The 26,559-nt window shown below is 36.4% G+C and overlaps 1 protein-coding gene across 2 annotated transcripts in view; it reads right to left on the bottom strand.

The window, feature by feature from the left end:
• Positions 1-2,320: 2,320 nt before the first annotated feature.
• ccdc136b (coiled-coil domain containing 136b) overlaps positions 2,321-26,559 on the bottom strand; it is a 30,610-nt gene continuing 6,371 nt past the window's right edge. For both annotated transcript variants that reach the window (XM_051100319.1, XM_051100318.1), the window contains exons 2-10: positions 21,233-21,416; positions 17,337-17,573; positions 10,391-10,465; positions 9,926-10,228; positions 8,109-8,220; positions 6,703-6,967; positions 6,486-6,617; positions 4,046-4,111; positions 2,321-3,796 (exon numbers count right to left, since the gene is read on the bottom strand). In XM_051100319.1, coding sequence (XP_050956276.1) covers positions 4,106-4,111; positions 6,486-6,617; positions 6,703-6,967; positions 8,109-8,220; positions 9,926-10,228; positions 10,391-10,465; positions 17,337-17,541 — 1,098 coding nt within the window. In that variant the 5' untranslated portion in view covers positions 17,542-17,573; positions 21,233-21,416 and the 3' untranslated portion in view covers positions 2,321-3,796; positions 4,046-4,105. The remainder of the gene's footprint in view (positions 3,797-4,045; positions 4,112-6,485; positions 6,618-6,702; positions 6,968-8,108; positions 8,221-9,925; positions 10,229-10,390; positions 10,466-17,336; positions 17,574-21,232; positions 21,417-26,559) is intronic.

Here is a 26,559-nt window from a genome sequence, read left to right as displayed (position 1 = left end):
AAGTCACAGCCGTGGTTCCTGAGTCAAGCAAAGTCACTACCGATCTTCACAAGCCAAGTCAAGCCACAGCTGACCTTCATGAGCCAAGTCAAGCCACAGTTGACCTTCATGAGCCAAGTCAAGCCACAGCTGATCTCCCTGAGCCAAGTCAGGTCACAGCTGTTCTTCACGAGTAAAGTCAAGTCACGGCAGGCCTCCCTGAGTCAAGTCAAGTTACGGCAGACCTCCCTGAGTCAAGTCAAGTCATGGCAGACCTCCATGAATCAAGTCAAGAAACGGCTGTCCTGCCAGAACCTTACCAGGTCCCCTCTGAGCTCCCAAGCCACGCAGAGCCCACGCTCCCAAGCTATGCAGAGCCCATGCTCCCAAGCCACGCAGAGCCCATGCTCCCAAGCCACGCAGAGCCCACACTCCCAAGCCACGCAGAGCCCACGCTCCCAAGCCACGCAGAACCCACATTCCCAAGCCACAAGACCACAGCATCCACACCCTCTAGGCCAACAGACATCCCACTATCTACTGTGTTGCCTGTAATGGCCGTTGCCATTTTCAGTGTGTGGGCTGCACACTGTGCTCCAGAGGCCTCGTCTGTCCACAAGTCTGCTCCAGAGGCCTCGCCTGACTGCGAGTCTGCCCCAGAGGCCTCATTTGACCACAAGTCTGCTTCTAAGGCTTCATCTGTCCACGAGTTCGCGCCTACATCTCCTGAGGTGTCAGCTCACGCTGTAGAACCTCCTAAGGAGGTGGCGTCCATTTATGAACTCACTGCCACGTCTGCCCAAGAATCTGCGCCCATGCCTCCAGAGGTGTCAGCATGTGCTGTAGATCCTCCCATGGGGGCGGCGTCCTCCCATAAACTCTCTACCTGTCATGCCACGGCCAAGAAAATCTTCCATGAACACACCGCTCTGCTATGGATGTCACTAGTTCCACTGTGGATATCTCTGCTCCTGTCTGCTCTACCTGCTCTGCCTGCCCCGCCTGCCCCGCAATGGCTCCCTGTTATGCCCGCTCTGCCTGCCTTGCCATGGCTTCCAGTTCTGCCTGCTCTGCCTACCTCGCCATGGCTTCCTGTTCTGCCTGCTCTGCCTGCCTCGCCATGGCTCCCTGCTCTACCTGCTCTGCCTACTCCACCATGGCTCCCTGCTCTACCTGCTCTGCCTACTCCACCATGGCTTCCTACTCTGCCATTGCTCCACGGCCCAGGCCCTCCAGTGTTTCATGGTCTGCTACTGCTCCACGGCCCATGTCCTCCAGTGTTCCACTGTCTGCCATTGCTCCACGGCCCAGGTCCTCCAAGGTTCCACTGTCTGCTATTGCTCCACGGCCCAGGACCTCCAGTGTTCCTCTGTCTGCCACAGCTCCATGGCCAAGGTCCTCCAAGTTTCCACTGTCTGCCACAGCTCCATGGTCCAGGTCCTCCAGTGCTTCACTGTCTGCCACTGCTCCATGGCCCAGGTCCTCCAGTGCTTCACTGTCTGCCACTGCTCCATGGTCCAGGTCCTCCAGTGCTTCACTTTCTGTCCCTGCTCCACGATCCAGGCCCACCTCCTCTACATGGACCTGGCCCTCCGTCCCACCCCCTGTTTTGCCTCTGTTCCCCCACCCTCCTGGACTGTTGTCGTGACTGTTTGGTGGCCATAAAAGTCAAATCAAGTCAAGTCACCTTTATTTATATACCGCCTTTAACAATACAGAATTGTGACAAGGCGGCAATTGTGACAAGGCGGCAATTGTGACAAGGCGGCCTACACCAAACAGGAAGCTGCGAAGTATTGTTTTGCTCTTGCGGACTCTACCAAGTGTTTTTCCCTGTTTTCATTGCTCTGTTTTGTCATTGCCACGGTTTTGTTTTATTATCATAGTTTTGCTTTTTGTTTCACGCCATAGTTCTGTCTAGTTTTGCCATTGTTCCCCGCCTTGTTTATTTGTTAATTTTCGGACTGCTCTCTCTGGTTATTGGACTGTGCCTGTTTTGTGGATTACGCTATTGTTTTGTCTTTGTCACACTGTTTGTTGGATATTTACCCTGCCTGTTGACTACGATCTGGTTATTAAAGCTTGCACTTGGATCTTATATGCTTCCTACGAGTCCTCATTACAGCTATACATATATTCATGTGTATTTATGCATATATATATATATATATATATATATATATATATATATATATATATATATATATATATACACACTGATAATGGACAAATGAAATAATGCAATCATGAAACGCGTGTTTAAAGAAAGTTTATTTTTAAAAGTGTCCACAGGGCAAAAAGCGCCCATATTTAAAGAAAAACTCACAAATGTATTGGAAGGTTGGAACTCAATTTGTCTTTATCAAATGTAGGGATACAGTGGAATTCAGTTCTTTGCTAATTCAGTACATTAAACACCTTTAAACCTGATGGTTCGTCTATATACAAATAAATCTATACATTTTACAAATTTAAATACAACAGTTTTTGGTACTACTGTCACAGCATAATAATGATAATAATAATAATAATAATAATAATAATTCCATTTGTTGCTATACTTCGATAATCTCAGTTAATCTACGCTGATTCAGGGATCTTAAATGGCCTATAAGTGACCACACATCACTTACAATGTCATCTGACTATCGGCTCAGGCATAATACATAATAAATAGAAGCTTGACATAGATTTTCAGTTTTTACACACATTTTATAATTTCATAACCAATGTAAATTCTATATATTTTACAGTCTAAATTCTAAAACTGTATAGTTAAACAATGACAAGAAAAGTAAAAATGTGAACTTTCTTGATAAAAAAGCCTTTGATAAGGCATTCCAAAACGTTCAGCTTAAATTTTGATATTTTGATCACCTGCTCAAAATAAAGTCATTCTGTTGCAACATGATGAAAAGAGATTTCAGATTTTAGAAAAGATTTGTTAAAGTTTACATGAATAGAAAGAGATACAAAGTCATTTCTAATCATTATTTCACAGTTATTATGACATCCATAGAATTTGGGTCATGTGACTATGATCCAAAGCATGCGAGTAAACCAGGAGGCGGCTCAGAAAACTCAAACAGCCTTAGCTCAGCTTCAGTAAAATCCTGTGGCCTGACATCTCATTATACAGATTAACTGAAGTGGTTTATGTAGGTGGTTGAACTGGTTAGTAAATATGAGGTTACATTTACTCAGTGACCCTTAAGAGTTTACACACTAAATGTTGACAAAATTACGTTGTTGACAAATTATATTCAGGGGGCACGCAAACAGAAATCCTGTATGGACATATTGTTGAATTGCTGATGCTTCTCATCAGTGTATGAATATATGCCAATATAGTGTTGCCTCATGCTGTAACATGCATAAAAATATACAAAAAGATAGATATATAGTTATTGCAAACCAACAGCATTGTGTAAATTCACAAAATAATTTATAAAGTATAAAATAACTATAATAAATATTTAAGTTAATATTTTTTAGATTCTCTATTTAATTTAAACCTCCTTTAGAGTATTTTTTCGGCCTGGTGCAATTAACATATTTTTATACTTCATCTCATTAGGAAGAATTGGTCAATATAAACTACTTACAACAAGCCAACAGCACAAGACAATCAGTAGCTAAATGGTGAATAAAACAAAAACATCATTAAAACATTTGCTAAACTAATATGAAGTACATATTATAGGAAAAATATAAGCAGGACCTTTTTTGTCTTAGAAGGTAGTTATTATTGCAAAAAGAGAAAAACACCATTAAACTTCAGATGTTGCTGTAGAGTCTGCGATGAGTGTTGATCACACTTTGTGGTGAGAACACAGGTAAGAAAAAGGCAATCAGACTGACTAGTTATAATAAGGTATTTCCAGCAGTCATATCAATATTATTTGTTATAATGTACTGTCCAAAAACATAAATAAATAACAATATGACATTGTATAATTTAGTCAAGTCATTAGAAAGCATAAAATTTCAGATTTGATTTTACAACAGATAACAAAGAACATCATAAAGACCAAATCAATAATAATGTTTTGATGATTAATGGTACCTTTTGCACTCCACGATATAGTTCAGATCGCCAGCAACAAATCAGTGGTTTTCATTAGCATCATTCCTAGAAAGAAAAAAAAGAGATGATAGCATGACTTTGCAAATAAATGGCATGGTGAATGAGACCAAAATTAATGACTAACTGAATGGTGCACTACTGCATATTAAAATATATTAAATATTGAATATGTGTACTTTTACTTATTCATTCAGAATAGTTAATATAGTATACCGTAAGTAATAGCTAAATATTCTCCAATCTAGCTCAATATTTATGATTCTGCATTATGTCAAGGTCAAAAAAAAGGATTCGTTTGCCCATTGAAAAAAAAAAAAAAAACTAGATGCTCTTTGAAACATTATCAGATCATGCTGTAATATGATCATCAGGTTTTGTCCATGCCAGCACGAGCGCTGCTGTCATTAAAGCAAAAAGGGACACACTAAATATGGAAGCCAAAGGGCAACGGTGTCCTTAACCTTTATGTTTAATGTTTGGTGTGTAGTGTTGTGAAATGTGAAATGAAATCCAGAATAGGAGCGAAAACAGGTGAAATCATCAACCTATATTGATGAGTGATGAATAGGAATAATGTACTTCTTCTGCTGTCATTTGGTGGGCCACATAATCATGTCTAAATGAACATGCCCTGTCTGTGTCCTTTGCACCTGTCATATCACGCTACTAACGTTTCATTAAAATCATCACTTGCTGATACATTGCTAATGATTTCACTCACTCTCTGCCACACAACCAAAAAACTATTTGACCTGCCCGATATCTGGAAAGCAGAGAAATGAGACTGTCTTTAATTTGGAAAGCTGACCCTTTTTTATACAAAAGTATCATATAAAGCATGAGTTCTGTTTAAATTAATACGCAACTCAATATGGAAATTAAAAGAATGTGTCTAGCAATAATATTCCAGATTGTACATTTATATTTACATAATAAAAATTTATATATATACAAAACAAAACAAAATGATTATTTATTTGCATATTCATGTATAATTGAAATTTATATCACAAAATTTACACTGCCATTCAAAAGTTTGGGATCTGTAAGATTTTTAACTGTGTTTGTTTTGTTTTTTGTTTTTTGTTTTTTTGTTTTGTTTTTTTTTTGTTTGTTTTTTTGTGTTTGGTTTTTAAATAAGCTTCTTATGCTTATCAACACTGATCAAAAATGCAGATCGAAAATACAGAAAAAAAAAAACACCAATATTGTCAAATATTATTGCAGTGTAAAGTTAGGATTTTCCATGCTAATATAGTTTGAAACTATTTATTCCTGTGATCTAAGCTAAATTTTCTGCATCATTACACCAGTCTTCAGAGTCACATGATCCTTCAGAAATTATTATAATATGATGATTTATTATCAATGTTGGAAACTATTTTGCTTTTGCTGAATAATATTTTTTAGAGTATGTGTGATCCTGTGATACTTTTTTTAAGGATTCTTTGATGAATAAAAAGTTCAAAAGACAGCATTTTTTCAAAATAGAAACCTTTTCTAACAATACACACTACCATTCTTTTCTTTTTTTTCCTTTTTTTGTTTTGTTTTGTCTTGTTTTGTTTTGTTTGAAAGAAATGAAGACTTTCATTCACCAAGGACGTTTTAAACTGATATTAAGTGATACTAATACTTACATTGTTACAAAAGACTTCTATGTTAAATAAATGCTGTTGTAAAGAGGAAGCCCTCTGAACCGGCGAGTTGTAGTTGAAACCAAGTGCAGCTTTATTAAAATCCAAGGTTATCAAACAATAAACATAGACTTGGCATAAGCACTCACCAAAAGCAGGTCACAAAATCAATACACAACAAGGAACAAAGGCGACATGAGGGCTACTCATACCAAACAATCAGAGTCACATGACACAAACCAACCAATGGGAACAAGACACATGACTTAGACAACCAATCAGAACATGACACCTTGAACAGAGGAACCAATAGCAGGAATACATGAGGGCAAGGGAAGCAAGACACTAACAGCATGAATCAAATTATAAAATAAAAGATCAAATAAAATAAAATAAAATAAAAAATAAAACATAAAACAAACCTCAAAACCCCACGTTACAGCTGTTTTGTTTCACTTTTTATTCATCAAAGAATCCTGAAAAAAAGTATTACAGGTTCCAAAACTGAAGGATCATGTGACATTGAAGGAGTAATGATGCTGGCAATTCAGCTTTGATCACAGAAGAAATAAAATTTAAAGTATATTAAAATAGAAAACTGCTATTTTAAATACTAAATATTCAATTATGTATTTTTGATCTAATAAATGCAGCATTTAGCATAAGAGATTTCTTTAAAAAAAAAAAAAAAAAAAAAAAAAACCCTTAAAAAAAAAAAATCTTAGTGATCCCAAACTTGTGTGTGTATGTCATATTCACGCCTACTTTAATATGATCAGTACCTCTTTGACGTCAGCAGCTTTCTCCAGCTCTTCCCTGCAGCGCAGTAACTCCAGCTCCAGCTCGGCTCGCTCCTTCTGACTGGTCTCATACATTTCCCGCAGATTTTGTAGTTCATTCTTTAGTCCATCACACTAACAGACATAGTTAAGCAAAATTTAGAGAACACTTTCTTAAGAAAACTTCAATATTGGAAAGATGACTATCAGAGTGGTTTACCTCCTGCTGCACATGTGTGGCCTTCTCTTCTGTCTGCTTGAGTTGATCTCTCAGAGAGAGGATCTCTGAAAAACCTCCTGTCCAGCTGGTAGGGGTGACGGGTTTGCCATCAAACGATATGTTCTTCTGGATACCAGCGTCCACCAGCCTGCAGTTGGAGCTCAAATAAGAGCTTTCTGTTTCTGTCTCTGTGCCACACTGCGTGTGTTTTCCCTCTTCTGTCTCTTCCTGCTCTTCTTTAAGAGTGATGCAGGAACTGCCTGAACTGAACATCACAGCCAAAATAAGATGCAGAAATTCAGGAGTTAAACATGAAAAAAACCCTATTAAATTCAAGTCCAAAATGTTGTGGCTTTTAGTGTAATTGAAGAGTTCAGATGCAAAAGCCTTTAAATCCATCTGACTTTTTTCTTTAAAATAAGCATTTTTATCAGACTCCTATGTATAGGTTTCTACCTACTGGTACTTCTGATTGGGCTGAGGCTAATATTTAGCGAATTTGAAGTAAAAGTATTTGATGGACGTATGTTATGTGTCGAGAACTTTCATTTAGTGTCATTATCTCATTTTTGACCAAGGTGGCTTTTAGAGGGTTTTGCATCTGAACTCTTCAATTCTTTAACTTTGAGGTTGATTATATGCTTTTGTGCTACTAAGGTAGAACTTTTTTTAGCATATATTTAAATAAAACAGATTTAATAAGATGATAGTGGCAGGTGTTATAAGATTTTATTTATTTATTTTTTTTTTTGTTTGTCTAACAACCTGCTTATTGGAAGTAAATATATATGGTTTTGCCAAGCTATGATGTGAACTTCAAACCTATTTGAACCTATTTGAACCTATATCCAATTTTTTTTTTTTTAAGTTTGGCCTCAACTTCCAGTTTCGATAGTAAAGATATTAATACAGGAAATATATATATTTTTTTTTTAAAAAATAGTTTGTGAAAATGTGCTAAATGTTACTTTTTAATCAGAAGTGAGTAAATCAAAAATCATTAAGACTGGAATGCACTACATAAGTTTGCAAAGATTTTTGCTCCAAAAATCAGTCCGAATGAGTCAACACTTGTTGCTAAAAGTCAGAGCCAGTCAGAGTTGACATTTCACAAAAAAAAATCACATAGTGTATAATCGGCAGGAACACTTTTGTTTGTTTGTTTGTTTGTTTTTAATTTTTGACTTATTTTAGATTTCATCCAGTCAGGGAATATAAAACCAATTTTAGAACACATGATGACTAGTGTCTATTCCGATTTTTGTAATTATAGAATAATTGGGATCTGGAATGTTGGAATGGTTACATTTTTTGATTTTTTTAAAGCATTCATATCTTATTTTTGCACAATGTCTTAAAATGTCACACCTGGAGACAATCAAGTATCGAGATGTGAAGTTGCTCACCTCCTCTTCTGCAGCATCTGCAGTCTGTGATTCAGTCTTGAGTTTTCATCTTGCAGTGCATGACATTGTTCCTTCAGACTGTTACATTCCTCCATCAACAGACCCACATCACCTAATCAAGTAATGCAAGAAAATAGGAAGCTGTATGAAAAAAAAATATTATTGAACTGATCTGACTAACTAATACAACACATTCCCAAAGCTTTAAATTATATTGCAAGTGAATAAAAGTAAATGTAAAACTTTCCCTATGCATAGCCATCTCTCGAGATTTATATTGCGCCCAATGCGCTGGACTCTTCCTCACCCCTTTCTTGGCCTTTCATTGACTGGAACTATCATTATAACCCGTGTGATGCATGCAGTCATCCACACTTTCAAAAGCTTCAATGTTTACTGCATCTTCTCATAACATTGACAATTACCCACACCATCAGCTATTCTGCAGGAGCTCTTCCCGCTGGACATCGCGTGCTGTTAACGTTTCCGAAATGCTTGAGGGCTCCACCCTTTATTAAAACTAGTGTGATTTATGGTCATCACCGCAGGACGCTAAACAGCTTTAGAAATTGAGTGAATCCATCATGCATTGATTTTAAAATGATGTCAACAGGGACATTAGTCCATGTTTCAGACATCGTCTAAATAAAAACACCAACATATCTGACAGCAGACAGCAAATTTACAATTAATTGAATTGATTGTGAAATTTGAATCAATACAGTCTGAAATGAACTCAGTTACATATTAGAAAATTACAGCATATCAATTAATCCTCTATTTTAGGTTTTAGGACCAGGTTTTTAAAAATAAAATATATTGGCATTGTGAATTGAGTAAAGAATGTACAATGCAGCAAATCAATATTACACTTTGAGTTATTACACTTAAGTCATTACACTTGAGTTAAGACATCCAAAATCTTTAGCAGTGTACATTATTTCATTAATGTAAAAGTGCCTGAATGTGAATTGCATGTTATGTAAGGGGGAAGCCTTTTTTTGTTTGTTTGTTTGTTTGTTTGTTTGTTTGTTTGTTTGTTTGTTTGGTGCAAATGTAATCCATTCTGAAGCAATCGTCTCATCAGTGCTCTATGAGGTCTAACTTTAATCAGCATATTTGTGATATTTGTCTTTAATAGATATCTAGGACACTTTTTAACATTATGAAGAGCAATATTTTCCTAACCTTACTGAATGTACGTGTCATCATTTTTGTCAAATTCTTACATTTTAATTTATCAATACATTCAGATAGAATAATTGACAAAATAAAAAAAATAATAAAAAAATAATTGATAAAAGACTCTGTATGGTTGTTCAGAAAATCAGTATGAACAAACTTGACTGCAAAGGAAACACTGAAGCTGTATTAAAAGTGTAATTTTGATGTATTTACTCAGACTGTTTAATGAAGATAAGAGGTTCAATAAACGCATTTAAACAGTAAAATTGCAAATGCATAAATAACGTTATAAAATGAATGTTTTACCTTTTTTAACATATAAATCTGAAATGCTGGAAAAATGCAATGATACTTTTAAATATGAAACAAAACCAATAGTAGGTGATGGCAAGTCACTGTCTTAAAGAGTGAGTCACTGATTCAACCAATTTGTTCAAACGGCTAATTCATTCAATAAATGACTGTCATTCAGTAATGAAACACCGCTGTGTGTTGCTCAGAAATGCACGACTGTTCTGCTGTGGCTTTGCTTAGAACTATGCCCTGTTCTTTGTAGAACCAATTGGGTTCTACATTGCTGAGATGAACTTTTTAAAGCACCTTTATTTTTAGGAGTGTGCTTTTGTTCTCACCCTCCTTCCTCTGCTGTAGACGGCTCTTACTCTTCATCTCTATTTCTGCTCGGAGTGTGACGATCTCCAGCTCGTACTCCTGTCCCGTGTTCTCCAGTCGAGAGATTTCCGCCCGTAAGCGGCACAGTTCCTCCTGCAGACTGGCGATGTCGTTCTCTCTTTCAGCCGCGGCCTCTTCTGCCGCCTGCTGTAGCAGCAGCACCTCCTCCTGCGCGGTTCGCAGCTCCTCCTGCGCTTCCAGAACCTCGCTCTCTTTCTCCTCCTCCAGACTGTCCATCTCCTCCTGGACAGAACGAAGCTGTGCTACAGGGGTCGGGAGATCATAAGAAATGCATGAATTTACTCCTCACAAATAAATAGCATATGCTTTGTTACTTTGTCATCTAATGCAATGATAACCATACACATATAAAACTGCATATCAGTCTCATATCCTGTTAGGTTTGTGTATTAAGTCTTTGTTACCTTGCAGACGCTGGATCTGTCTTGTGAAGGCCTCAGCCTGATGAGCACTAGCTAAACGTTCCTCCTCAAGAAGACCTGAACAGGAACAAAGAAGAACATGTGATAGTGATGTGATACAGTGATATACAGTGATAGTTATACTAACTCAGAAATCCTCCTCCTTCCCCAGCTCCACCTGTATAGATCTACTACAGGGTTCACAAAAATAGGGGAGAGAGTGGAGACGCTTGCAACACTTTTTGCATTTCCTTTTCTCAGAGATTGTTTGTATTAGAAAGGCAAAAAAATGTATTCAGTAAAGACATTGTAACCAATAAAGCCACATCTGTCAGCGACACACCCACATTGCTGCAACATGTGTACATATGATAATATACATACAATTTACACTTGAACACGTACTGTTGTGGATCAGTTGCAACATTTATTAAAATATAATTAATTCATTCTTAAAAATCATTTAGCAATTTCTTTATTTTATTTGTGCACAGACAGGGTCTTTAATAAGGTAAAGTGGCTGTATAAAAGAATAGTAAATGAAAAAACATTATCATGTAACGAGTAGATTTCTAACCTATTCACTTAAAGGGGTCATTGGATGCCCATTTTCCCCAAATTGAAGGGCGGGTAAGACGACTGTGTCAATCAATCTATCATGGGAGCGGCCTCTGTCGGTGTGTCGTCACACAGACAAGATGCTGAGATTGGCTTGATTTGAAAAAGGGGATATTATTTTTACAGATTAAATAAAAACCACTGCATGGATTTTTATCATTATAGAGTGTTTGTGTACACACACTGTCAACACACATTAATGTTAAAACAACATGTAAAAGTGAACTTTGCATCTGATGACCCCTTTAAAAAAGGGTTGAACTATTGAAAGAAGTTCATTATTAATCCATAAAATTACAATTATGTAATGTTATGGCAAGCTTTTAAATCAGTGTTGTGGTAAGGGAGATGTTGAGACAGTTACACTGATAGCCGTGATAAAACTTGGTATATTTGACACAATATAATTGATACATGCTAGTTATGCCTATTAGAAGCTCAGAAATGTTATGTTTTTACAATGTGTCACACAAACAACTTAGACACTATGACCAAAAAATCTGATCTGATCATGACATTTTTTTTTTTTTGGAGAAGGAATGGTCACATGTGTTTTTTAATTCAGTGCAATGCAATGCAGTGCATTCAGCCAGAATGCTTTGTGTTTCTCTATAAAGACACATGTAAGAACATTTAAAAAAAAAAAAAAAATCACACACCACAGAAAAAAAATACTGCCAAATAAGGTGAATGTTGAAAAGCTTACATTCAATTTCTTTAATTAATGTCATATATTATCTGACTTATGCAGTCCTAATGTATCTGTATTGTGTGAGAAACCGAAATCCAACCCTATGTTAAGAAAAATCTTTAAAATTTTTCCACATATTGTACAGAACACATATTGTATTTTTCAAGTAATGACAAAAAGACACTCATTTACATCTCGCCTGGATGCATTACTTTTAAAAGTAACTTTCCCCAACACTGTCCCTGAGTCCCTACAGAGGACTGGTATTTATGTGCAAGAAAATGTTTAAGACACAGTACATTAATCACTTTAGCAACTCCAAACTTAGCTTTGGATTTTGGTGAGGCTGTGTCTGATTATAATACACCCATACCCCCCACCCCCCCACCCCCCATCCCCGCCCCCATTTCGAGCACTGTTTCAGAGAACCTAATGGGTGTCTAATTTCTGGGACTTTATACTATATCTTCTATTTGAGACCTGATAATTCAGTCACGAAGTGCACAACTTGAAAGCTCTTAAGTATGAAATGGTGGCCACTCAAGCGGGTGAAACTGATCTAATGCTATGTCTGTGATCATAAATGAACAGGAACAGCAGAGCGGGTCACTGGAGATGATCCAGGAATGATCGGTTTGGATAAAAGCATCTGCTGCCCTAGAGCTGGTCAGGACAGCCCGTCTGGAACCTTCCCTCAGCGCGCAGCTGTCCTCTCACATGCCTGTCATGTTACACACAAACAGCCCACAGTCACAGCACAGCCAGATCATTACAGAGTCCCAGGAGTCTGTCTGCTATACAGCAGGTGACTCATTAAAGAGCTATAAATGCTATATATAGGAACTATTTTACTGGGCCTGTCATTGAGCAAAACAACTCATGGAGCTAAATACAAGGACAGACCACATTCGACGACATCTCTGACAAATAATGTTCAGTAAAGAAACTCTTTTTTTATGACATTGTGCAACAAGGTTACTGTTAAGTACTGTTCATTTAGCAGTCACTATTAGCTAATGCACATTTCAGTACAATTACTATGGACAAACATAGATGTTCATACATAGACTGTGCATTCAGCTGCTCCTGTTTTTTTAATAGCACTGCCATCTTAGAATGGTTTCAGAGCATAGAATAAAAATTACAATATAAGTTATATCATGAACTAAATATACATGTATTCTATAATATATACTGTATTTCATTATTTAAAGTTAATGGTTTGGCTTTTAACTATTGATTGCAATATAAAAGCATTTAGTTCTGTCATGACAACTCTCAGAGAGTTTAGCATGGTAATATACGTGGCAATGTTAATGTGTTAATGTGTTTGGTCTTGGCGGTACCTAGACTTGCTACTGCCAATACATCCACAGACATGCTGCTGTGAGCGAGCATGAAAGAAATACTACTGCCGCACATATAACATACACTGTAGTAAAAAAATAATAATAATAATAAAAACAAAAATCCACAAAATAACTGATTTTCTTTTTTAAAAAATGTGGTCAAAACTCTGAAAAATTATCTCTAACTCTAATTTATCTCTTAACTACTTGGCTGTTATTTTAAGTATTATGACATAAATGACAAATTACAGTAATTTGACAGTATTTTTCTTGTTTTTTTTTTTTTTTAATTACATACAAATATGTAAAATTACAAAAAAAATCTGTAATTAATACAATAATTAACCGAATGTATTCTGCATATGCCACGTCTGCGTGCCATGCATATCTTCTTGCTAGCCCACCACCTCCCCAGCACCACCTGCCTAGATCTCCTTGTGGGGATCTTCCTCTTCCTCTAGCAACAGCAGCAGCAGCATGTTCTTTTATTTTATGATCTGAGCATTTAGCCGACGCAAGTCTAATTTCTCCGCAGCAGCAGCATAACAGATCCAGTCCGCCAAGACCAAACTCATGCTTTTCTATTTTTATATTAATAAAGATTTTGCAGTCTTTTCCGAGAGTTGTCATGACCGAAATGATTTAATCAGGAGTCTAATATGTGAGTACATCAGCTGTTCATTTAGCTTTATTTGTTTATTGCGTAACAGTCAAATACTCTGATCAGTTCATTAGAAAGAGTGTTGAGCTGTGGCAGTTTGACTCACACAAACATCAAGAATCAGCGCACGAATCTCAACAATGATGACAAACAAAAAGCTTTTTTTTGTGACTGTGGTTCAGAGTTGATCAGAGTATCTTGTTGATTGTCACCATTGTTGGGTTTCATACACTGATTCTTGACGTCCGTGAGTCTACATGCTGCTTTCTAAAATAAATCTCGATAATGACTCAAAAGTTCAAAATAAGACAGGGTTTTACACACTGATGATGTATTTTAGAGCTATGATAATGTAGAATTTATGAACTGAAGTCTTTAAACTGATGATGTGATCAATGAATCAGGTCACTGCATGATGATTGAATCATCATCAATAAGTAACCTACTTCATCTGATCAGATATTTTCTCATATCTTATTTATTTATTGTTATTAAATAACAAATGTGCTATAAAACACACACAGTTTCAGCAAACACAGAAAAACTAACATTGAAATGTCAAGGGTCAAGAACCCAACTAAAGCAAACGCGTAATTCCACACCTGTCAAAAAAAAAAAAAACACCTGTAAAGTAACAGCTTTTTTGTTAAATATTTAAGAAAATAAATAAATAAAAATTAGAATATTTTACAATTTTTGTTTGACAGCCGCTTCTGCTAGTTTTTAAAAAAATGTTCTTTAACAGTTATTCTAATTAATAGTAAACATATGACATCCTGTTCTGCCATGAATTTCACCTTTTTTTTTCAGTGTATATGAAATAACTCCCATATATAACATACATGATTTACCCTGTAGGAGATCTATACAGGTGGATCTGGGGAAGGTGCGTTTCTAAAGTGTGCTGTAATTGCTACAGCAAGGTATTTGAATGCAAGCTCATTGGCTGCTGATTTGAAAATAAACCAATCAGCTGTGTCATGATGATGTGCCATCTAGTGTTTCATGACTTTCTGCAATTAATAATAATTGCAGAAAGTATTTGTATTAAATTGCATAATTCAAAATGTATTTCCGCACTGTAAAAATCATTTAGATTTTTATAGTAAAAGACTGTAATAATGCTACCAAAAAAAACTTGTTTAAACAGTTAACAGTAAGTTTCCACACTACAGTAAATAACTGTAATAGATCTAACCTTACATATAATGTAATTTTTTATTGTAAGTATGTAAAACCATACATTTAACAATGTATGGTTTTTGGAGATGAAAAAGAACAATTTATTGTCGAGTTTACAGTGAAAAAAGGTAAATTGGCATTCCCAGGATTCGCTGTGTGAGATTTCTCTTTTAATGTTTTGTCGATGTTTCTTCATAGTTTTTATCATCACTTATGTACATCAGGTTTTATCTTACATCTAATTTTGTTAAATAATGTTTAGCCCTTTCACACATGAGTTTAAAATATTCTAGCTGAGCCACCAGGGTGAGTTTTTTAGAACGTATCACCATCTGTATCTGGATATCAATAAAATGTTGTCAGATTAATTTGTAAGGATCATTACTGTTGCTTCCATAGACATCGGCGTGTATTTTACAAACTATAAATTTATCGTTTTGCCAGTACTTATGTGTATTTACATGTCTGAAACCTAAAATAAGCATTATATGATTGAAAACACTAAGTAGTTTCGATAATATGACAAGCGCTCACCACATCTGATCTGGCTCTGCGCCAGCCAAAGCGCGAAAGCAGATTTGAATTCAGCAGTTGATGACAACTCAAATTGTCAAACTCGTGTATTAAATAAATTCAGTGCACACAGACTGAAGTAGTTTAAGTCTTTGGTTCTTTTAATTGTGATGATTTTGCCTCACATTTAACAAAACCCACCAATTCACAAATCTCAATTAGAATATGGTGACATGCCAATCAGCTAATCAACTCAAAACACCTGCAAAGGTTTTCCTGAGCCTTCAAAATGGTCTCTCAGTTTGGTTCACTAGGCTACACAATCATGGGGAAGACTGCTGATCTGACAGTTGTCCAGAAGACAATCATTGACACCCTTCACAAGGAGGGTAAGACACAAACATTCATTGCCAAAAAAGCTGGCTGTTCACAGAGTGCCGTATCCAAGCATGTTAACAGAAAGTTGAGTGGAAAGAAAAAGATGCACAACCAACCGAGAGAACCGCAGCCTTGAGAGGCTTGTCAAGCAAAATCGATTCAAGAATTTGGGTGAACTTCACAAGGAATGGACTGAGGCTGGGGTCAAGGCATCAAGAGCCACCACACATAGACGTGTCAGGGAATTTGGCTACAGTTGTCGTATTCTTGAACCACAGACAACGTCAGAGGTGTCTTACCTGGGCTAAGGAGAAGAAGAAATGGACTGTTGCCCAGTGGTCCAAAGTCCTCTTTTCAGATGAGAAAAAGTTTTGTATTTCATTTGGAAACCAAGGTCCTAGAGTCTGGAGGAAGGGTGGAGAACCTCATAGCCCAAGTTGCTTGAAGTCCAGTGTTAAGTTTCCACAGTCTGTGATGATTTAGGGTGCGATGTCATCTGCTGGTGTTGGTCCACTGTGTTTTTTGAAAACCAAAGTCACTGGACCCATTTACCAAGAAATTTTAGAGCACTTCATGCTTCCTTCTGCTGACCAGCTTTTTAAAGATGCTGATTTCATTTTCCAGCAGGATTTGGCACCTGCCCACACTGCCAAAAGCACCAAAAGTTGGTTAAATGACCATGGTGTTGGTGTGCTTGACTGGCCAGCAAACTCACCAGACCTATTGTCAAGAGGAAAATGAGGAACAAGAGACCAAAAAATGCAGATGAGCTGAAGGCCACTGTCAAAGAAAGCTGGGCTTCCAAACCACCTCAGCAGTGCCACAGACTGATCACCTCCACCGAATTGAGGCAGTAATTAAAGCAAAAGGAGCCCCTACCAAGTATTGACTACATATACAGTAAATAAACATACTTTCCAGAAGGCCAACAATTCACTAAAAATGTTTTTTTATTGGTCTTATGAAGAATTCTAATTTGTTGAAATAGTGAATTGGTGGGTTTTTGTTAAATGTGAGCCAAAATCATCACAATTAAAAGAAGCAAAGATTTAAACTACTTAAGTCTGTGTGCACTGGATTTATTTAATACAGGAATTTCACAATTTGAGTTGAGTTACTGAAATAAATGAACTTTTCCACAACATTCTAATTTATTGAGATGCACCTGTATTAGTATTTCCCTCCTCAGCTTATGATGACTTTTGATTATCATGTAATTTATTTATTTACTTTTTTTTAAAATAATCACCACCTGCTTTTGCTGTCTGTCAATGTGTCAAAAATATACAAAATAGATATTATTAGTTCAACAGGTTGATATATTATTATACTAGTTAATGAAATATGTGTATTTTTTGTTTGTTTGTTTTTTAATACGTAAAAATACATTTAAAAATATAATTATGCAAAAAAATAATAATAAAGCTAACATTATAAGTGGACCTCAGGGGAAAACATAAATAAATAAATAAATAAATAAATAAATAAAAGGTATGACATGTCCTCTTTAACTGTCAGGTCACTGGTGTGAAAATGCTGTTTTTCAGGGAGTCTCACCTTGCAGCTCCAGAAAGCTTTCCTCATGTTTCTGAGCCATGTCTCGTGCTTCTTCCAGCTCCAGCAGGAGCTGCAGCACTTGAGCCCTCAGCTCCTCCAGCTCCTGCTCCGCAGACAGCTCCTCCTTGACAGCAGTCTTCTCATCCTTCACCTCCTTCTCCTCATTGGCATCACGGAGAATGCTGCGCTCTTTTTCGGTACTCATGACACTTTCCTGATGTCAGATCACTCTGTCACCTGAGCGGTGGGAAAACAGAAACAACGTTTAATTAGAGTGACCATCAGAACTAATGAATAATCAACACATTTGTCACAACTGTAAATTAGTGTTTTACAAACTTTCAAACTGGAAATTAATTCAAGGAATTATTTTGGTTTGTTTGTCTACATTGTGGCTAATACACAATGGTAAATTCATTTTAATACTTTCATTTTTACACCAGTATGACAAAAGTAGGTAAGTGCTTGTCGGTGCTAATAGCCTTTTGGGCAGAACGCCGACATACAGAGCCGTTGTGCTTAAAGTGTTTAATAATACATTTATTTCTTTAATAACACCAATTTAATAAATGTGCATACACTGTAAAAAACAATTTGATCAACTTAAAATAATTTGTAACCTGGCTGCCTTAAAATTTTAAGTTCAGTCAACTCAAAAAAAGTTTATTTAACTTGAAATGTTAAATTATACTAAATGACAACTTAGATATTTGAGCTGAATCAACTTAAAATTGTAAGGCAGCTGGGTTACGTACCCAGCTGCCATAAAATTAATCATACAATCATACAGCGCAGTGCACCAAAACAGCCTACATATTTCAGATGTTGTAATTCTTATAAAATACATGCATATAATTACAACTGATGAAACTTTTTTATGGCTTAAATTGTTTGTTTTAGATTTCTTATATTTCAGTATAAAATTTGTATTACAGCTTTAGCATAAATAAACTGAATAGCTCCATCTTGTGGCGAAGAGAATCATGCAAAACACCAGTGAATTCTTGGAACATGGAATATTGCTTTTTTACTTTTGTTACTGGAGCTGTTGCATGTTATTCCTATCATCGTTAGAACAAAATACACTAATTTATGAAATGCATGGCTCAGTGGAATTCAGTTTCCAACTCATGTTTCGAATTTTTATCATTCTGAATTATGCCTAACCCTGTCATTCATTCTGTATATTGTGGCATTTTAATAAATTAAAGTCATTAACAGAATTAAAATCTTTCAATTATTAAACAGCATTCTCTGCACTTCATTTCAGCATGTGTAATAAGGATCACATCCAGTCAAACATCTCTATAGCTCTGACGTCAGTGTGGGAATATTCTCATCCGTGAAGGGATTAATCTGTCGCTGGGATGAGGATATTTCATTAAAGTTTGATAGAGTCGGGTTGTGACTAGGAAATGAAGTTTTACATCAAAAGAAGCCCAGTGTTAGCTCTGAAGAGTGACTTATCCATTATACACAGTGTGTAAGCATTTTCTTTTCTTTATTCTAGCTTGCAGCTTTCTACTTTGACTCTAGTAAACTCATCTCATATTCTCAAATATTTTGTTTTTATACAAAAAAAAAAACAACAACAACAAAAAATCAGCATTATATGGTTTTCATTAAAATGAAAATCTGTTTGATGTACAAAAGGGAAGCAAGATCATAAAAATGCTATTTTCTCTGCCTCTGTAAAATTGGCTTAAATTTATGAAAGAGCAGATTTTTTACACCGCTTCTAATCTTATTATTACTTTAGCAGACAGGTATGAGCACATGTCTGGAATATCAAGCAATTGTTTTGTTTTTTTTTATTCCAAAGGAAAAAAAGTGTGTGTCTAATGTTTGTTGATGTCTTGTATTTGTGTAGCGGTGTAGGAGTCCATGAATAATCCATGCCACCCCTCCATGATTCTTTGAAGCAGCTCCTCGTGTTCACAGTAACCCACAGCAGCACATCAAAAACACTTTGAGCAGCAAAGCAGAGAATGAGAGCAAGATGAAAGCAGACACAACTTATTTAGACTGACAAAATAAAAAAGGAAGGGACACACATCCTGTTTCCCTATTCCACTGGGAAAAATAACAACAACAATAATAATACTTAAAAAATGCTTCTAGCATGAGTGTTTGCAGAAACAGGTGCAACATCTATACTGAAGATTTGAGAAGGGTGTTCCTGCACAACCGGAGGCTGCAGTTTCAGGACCGCATTTCTAGGACCCTATATATATATATATATTTTTTTTGTGTGTGTTATTTTATTTTATTTATTTATTGGATATATGTATGTATTAGCGTCTCATACTATTTAATAGCACTTGCTATTCAATTCTGTATATTATTATTTTTTAAAGAAATATGTAGTTTAATTGTATACACTTAATTATTGTCTTAACCGACTCCTAACCCTTAACATACCCATTGGTAACCCGTTTGAAATATTTAACCTAATTTATTTCAATATATTCTATATATATTCTGGTGTTAAAATCCATTTTCTTGTAAAGAAAGACTTCAGACTTCAGATTTTCGCAGACTTCAGTTCATTAGCCGCAGCACAGCGATTCACGTCTGATGTGTGACACGCATAAAATGCAATAAACGGTAAAACAATTGCACTACAATTTGTTGTGTTTATTAGTACATTAATAAATGTAATTTTATTTGAATACAAATGTTAGTTTATAACATTCAGCAGAACAATGACCTGTTTTGCACAGCTAAATAGGCTAAATGAAGCCACTGCCTTGAACACAAGTTCACACCAGCTCTTTCACTAAAAATAAGATGGAAGTTACTTTTAAAAGTAATGCATTACTATATTGCGTTACTCTCTTTAAAAAAGTAACTAAAAAGTTACATATTTACTTTTTACGGAAAGTAATGTAACGTTGTGTCACTTTTGCACTACTTATTCCTTATCTGGCCTGGGCTTGTTTTTAATGTAAAAACGTTCTGTTTTTGGCAAATGTAAAAGCCCTTGCACAACAAAAGTGAATCGATTCGAAGCCTCAGACTAAAGAAATGTAAATTCACGTCTGTACAGTAGAGGGCACAGCTCAAACAACCCTTTCTGTGATGCCATTCTGGATTGCAATTTATTTATTTATTTTTTTTTATTTATTTTGCATATTGATATGCTCGAACTGGAGAATCAAAGGTCAGCAACAAAAAGAACAGTTAATGAAATGGGATTAAATAAGTAATTTTTGTGTAAACGTTTACGTATTGCAGCGGTGCGTGCATTTCAGTTTTTATTCATTTCGAGGAATACTGAATCTGTTTCTGTGCAAGTGAGATGAGTAAATGCATGTTTAAATTTACTCTAGAACTATAGCAATCATCATGTTTACACAATACACACAACGCCACTGTACTTGCTCCTGATTTCTCTCAACATGGGGACAGGAGAGCTGTCAGTCAATACACGGTAAATCAAAGTAACTGGAATTACTTATTTCTAAAAGTAACACAGATATTCTCTTGTAAATGAAAAAAGTAATTCATATTTTTAAAAAGTAATCTGATTACGTAACTCGCATTACTTTTAATGCATTACCTCCAACACTGCTCATTAATAATTACCATTAATATCAGATATTCTTAAGACTTTAATTTAAGTGGTATTATAGTTGGTGACTTATAACTGGTAATGGAGTCATTTTTGCTCTAAAGTAGCACTGCTTTTACTTGAATATGGTTTTCAGTTACTCTGAAACATTCTGCATAAGCCATCAGCATTGCCATTTCCTCTCACTGCCCAGTTACCCAACAGGTAACATCTTGGCTCCAGGACAGGACAGCCCACTTAACGGTCACTGCATCTTTCTATTGTTACGACATCGCTGCAGGGGACAATTTGTGGTTAATGAAAATCACAGAATGCTCCTTACCTTGTATTGTCTGTGAAAGGAAAGCCCCAAGTCCAGTTTGTAATGTGTCTGTCTGAAGGATGAAAGGTCTGTTAAAATTATGAGGCATGTAGACCCGTCTCTGTTTTCAGTGTCTCTTTCAGAATCCCAGTGAACACCAATTTTTCGTCCTGCCACTTCTTTGTCACATCAGTTAGGGGGCAAACTATTGAGGAGAAGAAAGAATGAAATAAACAGTATAATCTAGGTAAGCAGCCACATAAGTTTGGTGAGCCTGCAACATTCATCAGTCTTTTGCAGGTGCAAGATGCTCCATACACGCCGAAGGGAAGCTTCCAGGACTGCCAGCGGGGCCCAGGAAATCTGAGCTCTGAACTGATTATGAAATAGCATTGTACGAATAAGTCATAACAGCACCTTTTTTACTAACACATATGGCAGCATAAAGTTTAAGGATGGAAATCTTAATACATTTTTGAATTAATGTTTCTGGTTCCTTAATGGTTCTTTTAAAGGAGTCTTGATTTTTGACATAAGAATTCATAGTTCTGTTTAAAAAATATATATATATTCTGTAAGATTTAGAACGCAATAGAAAATATCTTAGTGCTGAAAAAGCAAGCAAGCTGCCAAAACACCTAATTGTCTTCTTTCTCCACAGCTTGACATCACACTGTGGCAGACATTTGCATCTGACCGCCTCCACAACAACACCTCCGCACTTACTTTACCATATCACTTCCATAGCCTGCAGATGTTATGCTTATCGTAGATTTGGAAAATTTTCATCCGGTCTACACTGAATGTGAGCATTACATCAAAAGTGCCAGTAGTACATAAATAGGTAACACTTTTCAATATGGGTGCACTAATATGCATTAATCCATGCTTAACTAATGCACAGATAATCGTGAGTTAATGTGTAACTCATGAAGAACTAAACCATATATTAATTATTTCTTAATTTATTAAACCATTTATATTAACTAATGACGTAAATTCATATGTTAATTACCACAATGGTCAAATCTATGTACTTCAACTTCCTGTTGTCTGCTTTAACCCTTTAACTGTCACCACCCATTTTTTAAAATAGGCATGAAAGTGCACTATCCAAACTTAAATTGTTGTAATTTATGAACACTTTGGAATACAGATCTAAGGTTGGTCTTTTTTTAAAGAAGACGGTCAGCGGATTATGGCAGAAGTGGAATTTTAAAAAAAAAAAAAAATTATTAATAAGTTACAGAAGTTTAAATTTACTAAAAATACAATGCAATGTACCATTTTTATTTTATTTTATATAAAATACATATTTTACGTAACAGGTTTTACTCTAAATTTGATATCAAATTGAAGCCTTATGTCTAAATAAGTTATGTTCCAAATTTGAAGTTGATACTAAAAAAATTGAGGTTCCTGGGAAAGTTTGTTTAGGGCGTTACACCACAAACAGCCACCGGGTGCCATACAAACTGTAGAATTTAAAATGTATTTTTCTGTCACAAAAGTCTAAATTTCTGTCAATTTTACTTTTATCACAAAATAACCACCAAATATGAAATCCTAAGACTCAGGCCATTCCAATGACGTTTTTTGTCAAGATTATAAAAAGTTTGGATTCTAAAAGACCATAATGCATTTTGTAACGACACTTGATACCGCCACTAAGGGGGAGGAGACCGCCAAAAGATTTTACAGTACAATTTCCATGGATGATTCTTGGGCTTCTAAGCTTTCAAATGATATATAATTTATGATGATTACTAAAATATTTTATAGAGAAAAAGGACAACGAAAAAAAGAGCGCCGAGCGTCCCACAGGTGGGACGGTGACATTTAGAGGGTTAATTAATCATTAGCTAATGATTTGCAAACGTATCACTATGTTATGACTTTGTGTTGAGGCACAGGACTATTAACTAATTGTTAAGTAATATGTCAGTGAAGACTTTTCATTGTGGTGATCTTTTTGGAAGATGCTGTGGTGTAGACAGGCTCATGGCATCTCTGCATAGGACCCCAGTGTCTCAGGGAACAGGTTTCACTATATTTCCTGTGATCATTTGCTGAGTCCCTTGAGTCTGCTATTCCTATGCCAGCCTGTGACCATCTGCCTGTCACGTCTGCCCCTGCTCCCCTGCAAGTCTCACCAGATCATGCTTCTATGTCTGTTTCATCAGACTCTGATCTCCAGACTGTCTCATCTGTCCATGCTCCATGCCCTGTCACCTCCTCATGGTCCTGTTCTGTTTCACGCCTTCTGCTCCACGACTGTTGGTGCTTTTCCACAGCTTTGCAATTATTCTACGGTCTGTGTCCGCCACTGCTCCAAGACCAATGTCCAGACCCACGACCGCACAAAGGCAACTGCTCCCCAATTCAGGGCTGAGTCTACTAAATTCCAAGGCCCAGATCCAGGGCCAGGTCCAACAGATCGAGCTCCAATAGCCAGGTCAGGTCTGCCACCACAGCTGCAATGCCAGGTCTGGATCCACTGTGAGCCACTGCACAACCAAATCCTAGATCTTGTTGAGATTTGTTTACGTTTTGTTGGATATTTTATGGAGATGGAGACGTAATCTCACCATCATTAAAGTCAGTCTGAGATTATAGGAGAAGACAGACATGACTGCCTACACCAGGGGTGCTCAACCCTGGTCCTGGAGATCGACTTTCCTGCAGAGTTCAGCTTTAACCCTGACCAAACACACCTGAACCAGCTAATTAGGATCTCAAGGAGCACTTGATAATAACAGACAGGTGTGTTTGATTAGGGCTGGAACTAAACTCTATAGGAAAGTCGATCTCCAGGACCAGGGTTGGGCACCCCTGGCCTACACTCTTAGAAGAAAAGGTTCTATCAGGTTCATATTTGGGACCCCTAAAAAGTTCTATATAGAACCCTTTAGGGGTTCCCATCATGCACTCTTAGAAGAAAAGGTTCCATATAGAACCTTAAAGGGTTTTATCAGGTGCTGCAATTTTTATGGCTTAAACAGCCCATATAAATACTTAATATATTAAGTATCTATATGAGCTGTTTAAGTCATCAAATTTAATTAAATAAAACAAAAATTAAATCCATAAAATGATCCCATGATGGGAACCCCTAAAGGGTTCTACATAGAACTTTTTTCCTTCTTTTAACAGAACCCTTACAGATAATGTACTCACCCCCTTGTCATCCAAGATATTCATGTCTTTCTTTCTTCAGTCGTAAAGAAATTATGTTTTTTGAGGAAAACATTTCAGGATTTTTCTTCATATAATGGACTGATATGGTGCCCCCAGTTTGAACTTCCAAAATGCAGTTTTGGATCCCAAATGCGGTTGTAGACGATCCCAAGATGATGTCTTGTCTTGCTTTTCCTGAACTCTGTGTATTCTGGCTCAAGACAGTTAGTGTATGTCGAAAAACTCTGATCGTATTTTCTCCCTCAATGTCAAAAATCATTTCAAAATCATCCTACATCGCTGCAGAAGTACCGACACAGTCTTTGCAAAGTAAACAAGCAAAGAAGATCAAACACCTTTAACAAAAAAGGTAAAACAGTGATATAGGACGATTTTGAAGTTGAGGGAGAACATGAGATGGGAGTTTTTCGACATACCCTAACTGTCATGAACCGGAAAAAAACAGAGTTCAGGCAGAGCAAGACGAGTGTTTGACATTAAAAAGTATATAAATTGTATTTTTTTTTTAAATGAAAACAACCAATCGTTTCGCTAGATAAGACCCTTCTTCCTCGGCTGTGGTCGTTTACAACCGCATTTGGGATCATTTGAAGTCACATTTAAACTGCATTTTGGAAGTTCAAACTCGGGGCACCATATCAGTCCATTATATGGAGAAAAATCCTGAAATGTTTTCCTCAAAAAACATAATTTCTCTATGACTGAAGAAAGAAAGACATGAACATCTTGGATGACAAGGAGGTGAGTACATTGTTTGTAAATTTTTGTTTTTGTTCCTTTAAAAACGGTTCTATATAGAACCTTTTATAGGGATTCCAAATATGAAGCGCCTGATAGAACCTTTTAAGGTTCTATATGGAACCTTTTCTTCTAAGAGTGTATAAACTGGAAGAATAGTGGCAACTTATCCAGCTTGAAACAATTGAACAGCATCTAACTCCTACAGTTGTGCATCTATCATTAACATCTGAAAGCTGAATAAATAAGCTTTCTGTTGATGTATGGTTTGTTAGGATAGGACAATATTTGAAAATCTGAGGGTGCAAAAAATCTAAATACTGAGAAAATCACCTTTAAAGTTGTCCAAATGAAGTTATTATAGCAATGCATATTACTAATCAAAAAGTTCTGATATTTTACAGTAGGAAATTTACAAAATATCTTTATGGAACACGATCTTTACTTAATATCCTAATGATTTTTGGCATAAAAGAAAAATTTATAATTTTGACCCATACAGTGTATTGTTGGATATTGCTACAAATGTACCCGTGCTACTTACGACTGGTTTTGTGGTCCAGGGTCACATATTGAGTACAATAGCACTTGTTTGACATCACTTAAATATATGCATGCTTGAGCGAAAGTTCAGGAGAAGCTCATCAGTGCTCAAGGCATCTTTGCTCCTGTGCGTTATTGTGGTTTGGTGCTAATGTGTGCGTGTGGGCTCGGGGCACCACTGCATTAGTGTGGCTGGGTGTTAGTGGGCGAGAGTGTGTGTGGGTGCTGCGAATTGGCAGGTACAACAATGTGCTGTGTGGGCGACAGAGAGAACGCTTTGAAAATGGAGTGAAGGGGTGAAATGAGGCAGTGAATGTGGAGGAGGATCAAAGAAGCCACATTAATTAATAGAAAAGGGAATATATGCATCAACTGTCTCAAAGACCCCTGATGAAAATAAAGGGTTTATTTGTGATGCCCTCTGTGTGTTCACCAAAGATTCTACACTTTTAATTTTTGACTTATAACATGCATTTGTTGCATTACTTCCCTTAATAGTACAGGTCTGTTATAAATATTGGTGTGCAAATGTTCTAGTATGAGCACATTTTCATTTTGTATACTTTCATCACACCATCAAAATGACACCTCACTCCTTCGAACTTCCTGTCCATCTGAGCTCCAGAACCACCAAATTTATTCGGTTGGCAATGATGTACAAAAACAACAAAAATACATAGTTTTGCCTTGTCTTCCAGTAAACAAATAAACAAACAAAAAAAGATGCATTTGTTTAAGCCAAATTGTTTACTTGCACTGTTTGCAATTACAGACAATTACACCTAATATGGTAAGTAGACTAGATTTGAATAACTGCTAATGAAAACTATTTGACATCAACACAACACAGAATGCAGACTGAAAAAAGC

Source organism: Labeo rohita, chromosome 25 (genome assembly GCF_022985175.1).
Source record: "Labeo rohita strain BAU-BD-2019 chromosome 25, IGBB_LRoh.1.0, whole genome shotgun sequence".
Classification (NCBI taxonomy): domain Eukaryota; kingdom Metazoa; phylum Chordata; class Actinopteri; order Cypriniformes; family Cyprinidae; genus Labeo; species Labeo rohita.
This window is presented reverse-complemented; position numbering and strand designations above follow the sequence as displayed.